The 11,676-nt window shown below is 39.7% G+C and overlaps 1 protein-coding gene across 1 annotated transcript; it reads right to left on the minus strand.

Annotated features, from left to right (window-relative positions):
- Positions 1-436: 436 nt before the first annotated feature.
- LOC126253441 (cuticle protein 16.5-like) lies at positions 437-4,378 on the minus strand. The gene is made up of 2 exons (XM_049954787.1): positions 4,281-4,378; positions 437-786 (listed from the first exon to the last, which is right to left on the minus strand). Exons 1-2 carry the CDS (start codon positions 4,290-4,292, stop codon positions 535-537), a joined length of 264 nt encoding a protein of 87 aa, XP_049810744.1. The 5' UTR covers positions 4,293-4,378; the 3' UTR covers positions 437-534.
- Between the last annotated feature and the right edge of the window lie 7,298 nt (positions 4,379-11,676).

The raw sequence follows: 11,676 nt of genomic DNA on the forward strand, positions 1-11,676 counted from the left end.
TGGGTCATTCACTCATTCTATGAATTTTCCTAGTCTTCATTACTGGTTCTTATGGAAAACTGCCCATGCATCCTGTAAGGCATCGGAGACGTGACAACGAGAATGATAAATTTGTCACTGAGGTAGTAACACAGTTTGCATTGATTTTATTTTTAATCACTGTGAAGCACATAATAGTTGTATTGTTGTCTATATTGGTACTAGCAAAAATTCCTTATCAAAGAGTAGGAGTTTCAGAAGCATTTTTAATCTTTGAAATCTCCTCAGTTCAAGCAAGAACAAGTTAAACACAGCTTTGTCAGCGACATTTCCGTGTTGTCACTTGTAAGCGAGAGCATTCTGTAAGTTTTATTCTGAGATGAAATGGAAAACATACCCAGACAGATCCAGACAATATGAGCGCCTTGGTATCAGAATAAATAAACATAAACAATAATTTTTCATTAGAAGTCACTTTATTTGCTCCATTGCTGTGCACATGTCAGCGAAAAAGGTGGGTAAATAAATAGCTGGCTTTTTATGAAGTGCGTCTTCTCAGAAGTAGTGCGTCTTGACGAAGGCGGGAGCTGCAGCGTAGGCTACGGGGGCGTGGTAAGCGGGGGCGGCGTAGGCTACAGCGGGGGCGGCGTAGGCAACAGCGGGGGCGGCGACGGCGGCCTTGACGACAGCGGGGGCGGCGTAGGCTACGGGGGCGGCGGCCACCGCGGGGGCGGTGTAGGCGACAGCAGGCGCGCCCAGGAAGCCGGGGGCGGCGGCGGCGACAGCCAGCACGGCGGCGAGGACGATCTGCGATGACAAAGAATGCGTTACAATATCAGCAGAATATTATGATTATTTTTAATGTACAATTAAATGTGTATCGTAATATGTTGAAAAGTATGTGCTTTATTATTCGACCAGTTCTGATACTCAGTGATACCCAAGGTTCACTACAATTGCCTATTTTTATGTCATGCATGATCTAGAGACTCTACCTTCCTTCACACCCCTCTATGTCCATTATAGCGGGAAAAATTTAAAGCGAAATGTGGAAAATGAGTTCCTACACTATTTTTCATAAGTTTAAGCTTCTTTTATCGAAAGTATGTGACATAATGCCCACAACATACGGTGGTTATGCTTCCATTATATGGGAGCTGGACAGCTGACCAGGAAGTCAGTAGTGATTTGGCCAACATATTCTTCCTTCACGGTATCTCACAGACTTGATTAAAGATATTAATTGATGGAGCCGGCCAGTGTGGCCGAGCGGTTATAGGCGCAGGTTCGAATCCTGCCTTTGGCATGGATGTGTGTGATATCCTTAGGTTGGTAGGTTTAAGTAGTTCTAAGTACTAGGGGACTGATGACCTCAGATGTTAAGTCCCATAGTGCTCAGAGCCATTTGAATTGCATGGAATTATCATCAAAAATACTTTTGTAGCTTTCTGGCTACATTGGTTCGTAAAGTATTAGAAACGTTCATCCACTTCCAATGGTACTCCTAAGATTTTTAGTAGGTAGACTGACAAGAATAATTGAAAGTTATATCCCATTTTCCCCTAGGCTTGCCGCCACGGGAGTTGATTCAACCTGTATAGCGAGTGGTACATATACTTGTATAATGTAGAATTTACATCTACATCTACACTCAGCAAGATACCTTATGATGGAAGAGGTTATTTTGTGGATTACTGTCACATATCCTGTTTCCTGTTCAAGATGTGAATGGTACTTAGAAAGAATGATTGATGGTAAGCCTCCATGAAAACCCGAACCTCTCTAATGTTACTTTCACGGCCATTTCGCGAGATGTACACAGGAGAAAGCCATATTTTGATGATCTTCTTATTAACATACGCCCTCTGAATTCTAAGAGAAAAATCACCCTATGTTTCCCAACACCTCCCTCGTAGCACCTTGGATTGGTACCTGTGTGACGTAATTGCGCTTGCTAGAACCTGTGACGAAACCGATTGTTTTTCTTTGGATCTCTATTGCCTCTGTCAGCCCTATCTCGTACGGTAGTGAAGAATCAGTCGAACAAGGGCACTGTAAGCGACAGCCGTCGTGAGTGGAGTATAATTCCTCGTAATATTCCAATGAATCTCAATTGCCATTCCTACGATTAGTTTTATGTGGTCGTTCCATTATATATATGTACTCCCAGATATGTAATGGATGTTACCACTTCCAGTGATTGTTATGCAAACGTTTAATCAAACAGTAAAGAATATTTCCGTCTACTTATGCGCAACACACTTTACTTGTTTATATTGCAAGTCGACTATAAATCCTTGTAGAAATCAGAGTTCCTCTACATTTAGTAACAATTTTCCACCGTTGTATGTTCTCACGATTTCTATTCCCGCTGTCAGTCCATTCGCGGACCTATTCATGGAGCTTCCAACGTCAGCCACTAGATCATTTATATATACTGTGTACAATAAAGGACCATACCTATTTCTGAACATTTAGTTCTTTTACGAATAATGTCCTGTTCCTTAGGTGAAAAAACTTCGCCGAGAAGAGAGGGTTTACGTACGACACGAGTAAATTACAGCATGTGGTGTTTTTTGGAAACAGACCACATTCCTTATTCTGCCATGCGTTCAGTATGTGGAAACAGCCATGAGAATTAAACCATTAAGGGAAAGATAAATATTCTGCCATTTTTCAATATAAAACAAAGTTTCTCATCACAGCACGAAGATTTAACTGAGCCATGGGCAACCTTTAGTGACCTACTGGCCTGATACTCATAACTCACTTAATCTCGCGGGCCAACTCGTCACGTGACATGACATCAGCGCTCCTAGCACATAAAGTCTGCACTATAACGTCCGTTTACGGGATGACGAACCAATGTTAATGGCACCACTTTCCCTATATGTCACGCCAACAAATTATGCCTCAAAACACGCGTTTCTGATATCTCCAAACTGATTGACTAATCATAGCCTAGAGCAAATTTGTAAGAATAGGAACTTGACATTTGGAGAGGGTGTGCTTCACGTGTTGTTGGCGTCGTTCATGAAAGGATTCTTCGAAAGTCCCCGATTAGCGGGACTTTTTTTTTTAAATATTTCGCTATTAATGCAATTTGAAGTTAGAACAACGAAATCTGGTACTTTGTTTCTCCGTTAGAAACAAAGAAATACGTGTTTCAGAGTTTTTGGAAATATAACCGCGAGAGGGTTGAGACAGTGGGTGAAAGCTTTTTCAAAAAACAAATCATCATTAAAGAACCATTAAAGCATTTTCGAAGCTACATCTATGGAAATTGGTATTTGACTTATCGGTTACAAAAACAAAAGTAAAAAAAATTACGTGTTTCAGTGATTTTTTGGAAATTTTTAACTACTAAGGATAGAAACTGGAAATTTGGGGGGGGGGGGATGGAGCGGTGTTTATCTCATATTTTCGGCATTGTTTAAGACGGGATTGTTCGAAATTCCATCCCGAAGAGGGTAAAGTGGGGGATGAAGGAATTTTTGTAAATATGTCAGTATTAATTAAATAGTTAGAAATAATGAAAGAGGTATTTGGTTTCTCGGTAGGAAATAAAAAAATACATGCTGCATCATTTTTGGAAATTCATCCCCTAAGGGGATGAAATAGGGGATGAAACATTTTATTAAAATATTTCGTTATATAAAACATATTTAAAGCTAAATCTGTGAAAACTGGTATTTGAGTTCTGAGGGAATGTATTGGGGAAAGGCAGTTTTTGTCGAAATATCACCACAAGAACTCAAAAGACAGGATTAACAAAGGCCTCTGACTCCAGCTATCAAACACGCTTTCTCATCAGAAGTACATTCGGCAAAGACCAGACTCCAGTGGCTTAAGCAGCGTGAAAGGTTTAGATGATGCTGCAATTTGTGGATAACGTAAATATTCTATTAAAGAAAAACAAAAAAAAAATCTTTGGACACCGTACAGTCTACGCTAACCAAGCAACAGGCGCTAGGCAAGTACATTATAAACTACCTTCAGTTTCAAGAGGTGGAGTAGTCTAATACGTCCACAGCGAACAACGGTTACTTACTAATGTTAATATCAGAAGAATAGAAAACAAAACACAGCATTGAGATAGTCCCATTCAACAAACAATTAGGAGTAACTTGACGGATTTCTTCCGTAGGCAGGATTGAAACCAATCGCGTGCCGGATCCGTTTGCTGGTTGCCCAGCCAAGATCTAACTAGTCACTGTACACTGCGGTAAATAATTTAATTGTATATGGAGACTGTCGTAGTATTAACTGGTGTCTACTGTGTGGTCTCTGGAGGCACTCACCAGCTTGTACATGTTGTGAGGTGTGGTGATGTCAGCGGCTGGCGACTACTGTGCCGGGACCAGTCTCTCGCCGCCTTTTATACTTGCCCGCGCCCCCGCCACGGACCTGCCTCATTGCCAACAGCCGAGCATTCTGCGTAACACCTTGCCGGATACGCCCATCAGGTGGGCCACACACGGTCGAAACCAGGCAGCCGCGTTCCTGTTCCTTTGCATACATGTGTTTACAGTTGCGACATCTTAAGAGCCTTCGAGAATGTTCCCTAAAAGCGTGCGCCAAGTTACTTATGCCACACATTGGGTGGCCCTTATATATTAGGTGTTCCAGAGCTGACTATACTTTATTAACTATTTTTACGCCTAAAACGTTGATCGTGTAAACTGGTAATACCTGAAATGAAAAACTTCCCTTGGATTTTCGCTATACTGCAAAAATATACTGAAGAGCCAAAGAAACTGATACACCTGCCTAATATCTTGTAGGGGTCCGCGAGCACGCAGAAATGCCGCAACGCAACGTGGCATAGACTCTACCAATGTCTGAAGTAGTGCTGGAAGGAAGTGACACCATGAATTCTGCAGGGCTGTCCATGAATCCGTAAGAGTACGAAGTCACGTTGAAAGCCTTCCCAGATATGCTCAATAATGTTCATGTCTGGGGAGTCCGGCGACCATCGGAAGTGTTGAAACTCTGAAGAGTGTTCCTGGAGCTATTCTGTAGCAATTCTGGACGTGTGTGGGTGGGGGGGGGGAGGGAGGAAGGGGTGTCACATTATCCTGCTGGAATTGCCTAAGTCCGTCAGAATGCACAATGTAAATGAATGGCTGTGACAGGCTACTTAAAATGTGAATTACAGACGCCACTACTTTCTTCTTAAAAAGTTAAATAATTTCAAATGCATTTAACTGAGGTAAATTAAAGTGTTATTTACTGTCTTTACAAAGTTATTACAAAATCATGGGATATTATAAGCTATGGAAACTCGTAAATATTCGCTATAAATTCGAGGAACCGTTGTCTTCGTGGAAAAGCAGAGTGTAACTGTTGCTCTATTGTTCGAGATACAATCAGGCAGACGGTCAGGAAGTGTCAAGGCCCGCACGGAACTAATCGAGCAATGGGCCTTAACTGCTACAATGCCAGTACATGCCTGAATTTCCCAGAGAGTGATGCGTTATGTACTGTAAAATTTTATCGGAATTTTAACAACATCGTCAATTAAAAATGTCGTCAATAAAGGCATCGTGAAAGTATCAGAAGCTGCAGATCGATTATAAAATGCAGCGTCGAAGGTCATGTTAATAGATGCAGTTGTTTGTTACGAAAAGCTGCTTGCTGCAAATAATTTCTTTGCATCGGAATCTTTAATGACAATTTTTCGTGAAGCAATGATGATTGAAGAAATTTACATGCTATGTCCACGTTGGCTGAAAAAATACTTTTGATTGATGATGAACTGGCTCAAGAAAATGAAAACTGTGAAGATGAACCTTTTGAAAAGAACGAAGGCTCATGGGATGAAAGTGAACCAGAAGAAAAGAAGGCAAGAGAAGTAGATCGTCCTTTTTGGATTACAAAATTAACATTGTTAATATCGCAAAGGCTCGCTTTACGTGGAAACTACAAACGTTACAAAAAAGGATGGAGCTTGTTAAGAGACAAGGAATATTTATCCAAATGGGGAGAAGAAATAAAACAAGCCGGCAATCAAGTACGCAGAACACAGTTCTTGGACGTATGATCGTTCTGTTGAAGCCCGAGAGAATTATCACCAGGTGACTACACGGAATTTACAACAGTGGGCTTTAGCAGCAGCACAATAGTTTATAGATTTTGAATTTAAGGCTTCTGACAGTTGGGTTCATAGATTCAAAAATAAGCAAGGCATTCGTCAGCGAAAAGTGACAAGATTTGTTTCAAGCGACGATCGAAGAAACTTTGGCTGTTGCAGACACTTTTCGAACCCAAAAGTTAAAACTGTTACCGAATTTCAACAAAAATTTTGTTATCAACACTGAGCAGGCAGGTATTTATTGCAGGGTATTTAAAATTCAAAAATGGTTCAAATGGCTCTGAGCACTATGGGACTCAACATCTTAGGTCATAAGTCCCCTAGAACTTAGAACTACTTAAACCTAACTAACCTAAGGACATCACACACACCCATGCCCGAGGTAGGATTCGAACCTGCGACCGTAGCAGTCATTTAAAATTCATTTTGCTCTCTATTTTTACAATTCTCTGACTTTGTCTGTCTGGAAACATACTACGTAAGTGATTGTTCGTTTACAAGAGGCAACCGGTAACTTCAGTCACCGAATCCAAAATCAGTGAAAGAATATGAGCAAAATTTAAAAAAAAACATTGCAATAACGTATCCAAATCTGGGAAGCTAACAACAGAATTGTATAACGACTGTCTCAACCGATGTTTGAAGTCTTGTGTTGGTCAAGAACGGTTTCTCTTAATTACTGACTCTTGCAGTGGACAAGCAAAGCCTGAATTATACGACGAAAGCTTTCAGGATGATGAGAAATCTTCAGTATGTGCAACTAAAGAGATGTACTCCAACTTGTTCAACCATGAGAAGTCTACTCTTATAGACAAGTAAATACTCTGATAAAGAGTACAGAATATTGCGCTCATCTTAATGAAAATAACAGGGAAATAAATTTTCGTGAAGAATGGATAAAAATATAATCAATTGTCCACCATCAGCTGTCATCACCAATATTGATGCCCAGTACGATTGTAGGTGTTCTGATAAAAAGAACTTTTCAGGAATGTCAACGAAGTATGTTTTCAACAGATGTTGTTGTTGTCTTCAGCCCTGAGACTGGTTTGATGCAGCTCTCCACGCTACTCTATCCTGTGCAAGCTTCTTCATCTCCCAGTACTTACTGCAACCTACATCCTTCTGAATCTGCTTAGTGTATTCATCTCTTGGTCTCCCTCTACGAGTTTTACCCTCCACGCTGCCCTCCAATGCTAAATTGGTGATCCCTTGATGCCTCAGAACATGTCCTACCAACCGATCCCTTCTTCTAGTCAAGTTGTGCCACAAACTTCTCTTCTCCCCAATCCTATTCAATACCTCCTCATTAGTTACGTGATCTACCCACCTTATCTTCAGCATTCTTCTGTAGCATCACATTTCCAAAGCTTCTATTCTCTTCTTGTCCAAACTGGTTATCGTTCATGTTTCACTTCCATACATGGCTACACTCCATACAAATACTTTCAGAAACGACTTCCTGACACTTAAATCTATACTCGATGTTAACAAATTTCTCTTCTTCAGAAACGCTTTCCTTGCCATTGCCAGTCTACATTTTATATCCTCTCTATTTCGACCATCATCAGTTATTTTGCTTCCCAAATAGCAAAACTCCTTTACTACTTTAAGTGTCTCATTTCCTAATCTAATTCCCTCAGCATCTCCCGACTTAATTTGACTACATTCCATTTCCTCGTTTTGCTTTTGTTGATGTTCATCTTATATCCTCCTTTCAAGACACTGTCCATTCCGTTCAACTTCTCTTCCAAGTCCTTTGCTGTCTCTGTCAGAATTACAATGTCATCGGCGAACCTCAAAATTTTTATTTCCTCTCCATGGACTTTAATACCCACTCCGAATTTTTCTTTTGTTTCCTTTACTGCTTGCTCAATATACAGATTGAATAACATCGGAGAGTGGCTACAACCCTGTCTCACTCCTTTCCCAACCACTGCTTCCCTTTCATGCCCCTCGACTCTTATAACTGCCATCTGGTTTCTGTACAAATTGTAAATAGCCTTTCGCTCCCTGTATTTTACCCCTGCCACCTTCAGAATTTGAAAGAGAGTATTGAAAGTACAATTTGAAAGAGAGCATTCAACAGATCTTTTAACAAAAACATTGTTCCTGTAAACAATGTCCTTCAAAAATTGTGCAAGATGAGAAAATATTTTTTTGTTTTCAATGTTTTTATGACAATTATCATTCTGGTTCTTGCAAATGAAATACAAAATTGACAAATAAACGCGATACTTTAAAAAAAATTTATGTAATTGAAACTCCACCCAGAATTTTGTGACACTGGTAAGTAGTTCCCCTCCATTACAAACACATTTTAAGGTAAACTACTTTTTAACAGAAAATATTGATGAGTATAATTCACATTTTAAGTAGCTGTGACGGCCATTTCATAACCACAATAAAGTTATCATGATTTAATTGATAATACTTCAGGTCATTAACTGTATTTAACAGTTATTATAATTTTTAAAACAGCCATTTTTTCCTCGATAACACACAGTTATCGCTTTGTTACAAATTTGTCCAGATTTGTGAGTTATCCATGCACAGAAAAACATTTTGCACAAGGTTCGTCATTTGGTGAATTTTTTTGTGATGTTCCTAAAAGCAAAGTAATTATAGGTCTATCTTCATTCAAACAAAATAAGAATGAAAAAGAAGGAAAAATAATCTGCAGTAAGCAAGGTACCTAAACAAAACTTTTATGCACTTATTCAAGCATGTCTTCAGTGGAACTATATGAGAAATGAACAAGTAACAACACTTACATTTAATACAATGTCCTCTAACCAAGACAATTAGTTCAAACTGTCAGACATTTAGACACGTATTTACAAGTGTAATGGAATGAGGAAAAACCAAAGTCGTGTCGCATTTAACACAATGTTCTGAGTGGCTGTAAGTTATATTTAAAAACAAAGTATTTTACCAAACCATTCACAAATATCTCTAATTCAGTTAATGGGATTTGTTTTCTACGGTTTCAAAGCCTACACTTGTTTCTGCATGAATGTGTGCTGGCACAAAGTTACCTCAATAATCTACGGAAATAACGTATTTAGTTTCCGAAGAATGAAGAAAAGTTTTGCAAAATTGAGCTCTTATATAGAATGATCTGCACAAATAACTTATTTGGGTCAGCTTACTTACAGTTCGCCGGCTCTTCACAATTACGAGAGTAGCAAAAAGATTCCGAGAAATCTGCAAACACATTTTGCCATCTGCAGAATCAATGGTCTGCTTACAATTTCACGCGTAAAGCATGCACTTGTTACGTCCATCATAATGACAGCATTATACAAGATCACATTTCATCAGGGCTATGTGTGGAATGTCGATCAGAGTTAAAGTACAGGGCTAATATGAACGATCCATTCACTTTGAACGTTCTTTATTTTCCTATGAATTTAATTTACAGATATGACTGGTGCATGAATAGAACCGTGAACTCACTGAGTGTTTATTGTGCTCACCAATTGGCAATACGAGTGCAGTGCCTAGTCAAAATGGCGACAAACCTAAATAAGAATTTTGGAGTATTGGAATAGGTGAGATGGTTACCTGTTACAACAATACCGCGTGCACTCAGAAGGAATTACGGAAAATAACGGTCATTTAAGACAGCAATTTCCGTTGGTATCGACAATTTAGTGACACTGGTTGTCCTGTAAACAGAGAAGTACCGATCAACCGAGTGTGTCGGATGCAACAGTGGAGAGGGTGAAGGAAACTTTCCTACGCAGTCAAAAAATCTGGGTTCTGTATTATAAAACATCCAGGAAGATTAAAACTTTGTGACAAACCGGGAACAGGGCGCGTTGTTGTCACAAACTCATACTTCAGTAAGAAAGTTGCCCAGTTTTATGGTACCTTTTATAAGTCGTATTCTTAACCTACACATACTAAGATTAAAATAAAAGCAAAAATATGCCTATAATATCAATGAAAATCTCAATCTCTGTCCTGGGTATTAGTTATCACTTTCAGATATCTGTAACATTGGCAGACCGCTGGTAGGCTACTTTTACTCAGGTAATTTCGTGCATATTACATTTACTACCCATGTGGTTTGTGGTTTCCATCAGACGATGAAGTGCATTCTACCAGGCTTTGAACCAAAGTGTCCTAGTACGAGAGGATCTCTCCTTTTCTTCTTCCGTGGATGTTTCTCGCAATTGATGGGCCAGATGAAATTTCTTGAACCAACAACTGAATTATTTGTATCGCGTATAATGCCATATTATCCCACACAAAAAGAAATACATATTTTCCAGAAAATGTTAATTCTAAAACCATTCCTGAGTAAAGCGTGGTTTTCCAGTATCAACCAATTACCTGCAAACATCATTTCCTGTCAAGCACCATCCTTTTGAGGCCCACAAGCTCGTCCGCTGAGTATTACCACCGCTGGCCTAGAGACGAGACAACTATGGGTTCTGTATCTAAGGCCAGTGAGTACAATAACGCTGTTAAGTTGACATCTGTCAAGTTATTCTTCGAGATCGTGGTTTCTCTCTTAGTAGACCAACCACTCGGTTTCGAAGATGTACTACAACATGTTGTTGTTGTGGTGGTCTTCAGTCCTGAGACTGGTTTGATGCAGCTCTCCATGCTACTCTATCCTGTGCAAGCTTCTTCATCTCCCAGTACCTAACGCAAACTACATCTTTCTGAATCTGCTTAGTGTATTCATCTCTTGGTCTCCCTCTACGATTTTTACCCTCCACGCTGCCCTCCAATACTAAATTGGTGATCGCTTGATACCTCAAAACATGTCCTACCAACCGATCCCTTCTCCTAGTCAAGTTATGCCACAAACGTCTCTTCTCCCCAATCCGATTCAATCCCTCCTCATTAGTTATGTGATCTACCCATCTAATCTTCACCATTCTTCTGTAGCACCACATTTCAAAAGCTTCTATTCTCTTCTTGTCCAAACTATGTATCGTCCATGTTTCACTTCCATACAAGGCTACACTCCATACAAACACTTTCAGAAATGACTTCCTGAAACTTAAATCTATACTCGATGTTAACAAATTTCTCTTCTTCAGAAACGCTTTCCTTGCTATTGCCAGTCTACATTTTATATCCTCTCTACTTCGACCATCATCAGTTATTTTGCTCCCAAATAGCAAAACTCCTTTACTACTTTAAGTGTCTCATTTCCTAATCTAATACTCTCAGCATCTCCCGACTTAGTTCGACTACATTCCATTTCCTCGTTTTGCTTTAGTTGATGTTCATCTTATATCCTCCTTTCAAGACACTGTCCATTCCATTCAACCGCTCTTGCAAGTCCTTTGCTGTCTCTGACACAATTACAATGTCATCGGCGAACCTTAATGTTTTTATTTCTTCTCCATGGACTTTAATACCCACTCCGAATTTTTCTTTTGTTTCCTTCACTGCTTGCTCAATATACAGATTGAATAACATCGGGGAGAGGCTACAACCGTGTCTCACTCCCTTCCCAACCACTGCTTCCCTTTCATGCCCCTCAATTCTTATAACTGCCATTTGGTTTCTGTACAAATTGTAAATTGCCTTTCGTTCTCTGTATTTTACCCCTGCCACCTTCAGAATCTGAAAGATAG

Source organism: Schistocerca nitens, chromosome 4, assembly GCF_023898315.1.
Source record: "Schistocerca nitens isolate TAMUIC-IGC-003100 chromosome 4, iqSchNite1.1, whole genome shotgun sequence".
Classification (NCBI taxonomy): Eukaryota; Metazoa; Arthropoda; class Insecta; order Orthoptera; family Acrididae; genus Schistocerca; species Schistocerca nitens.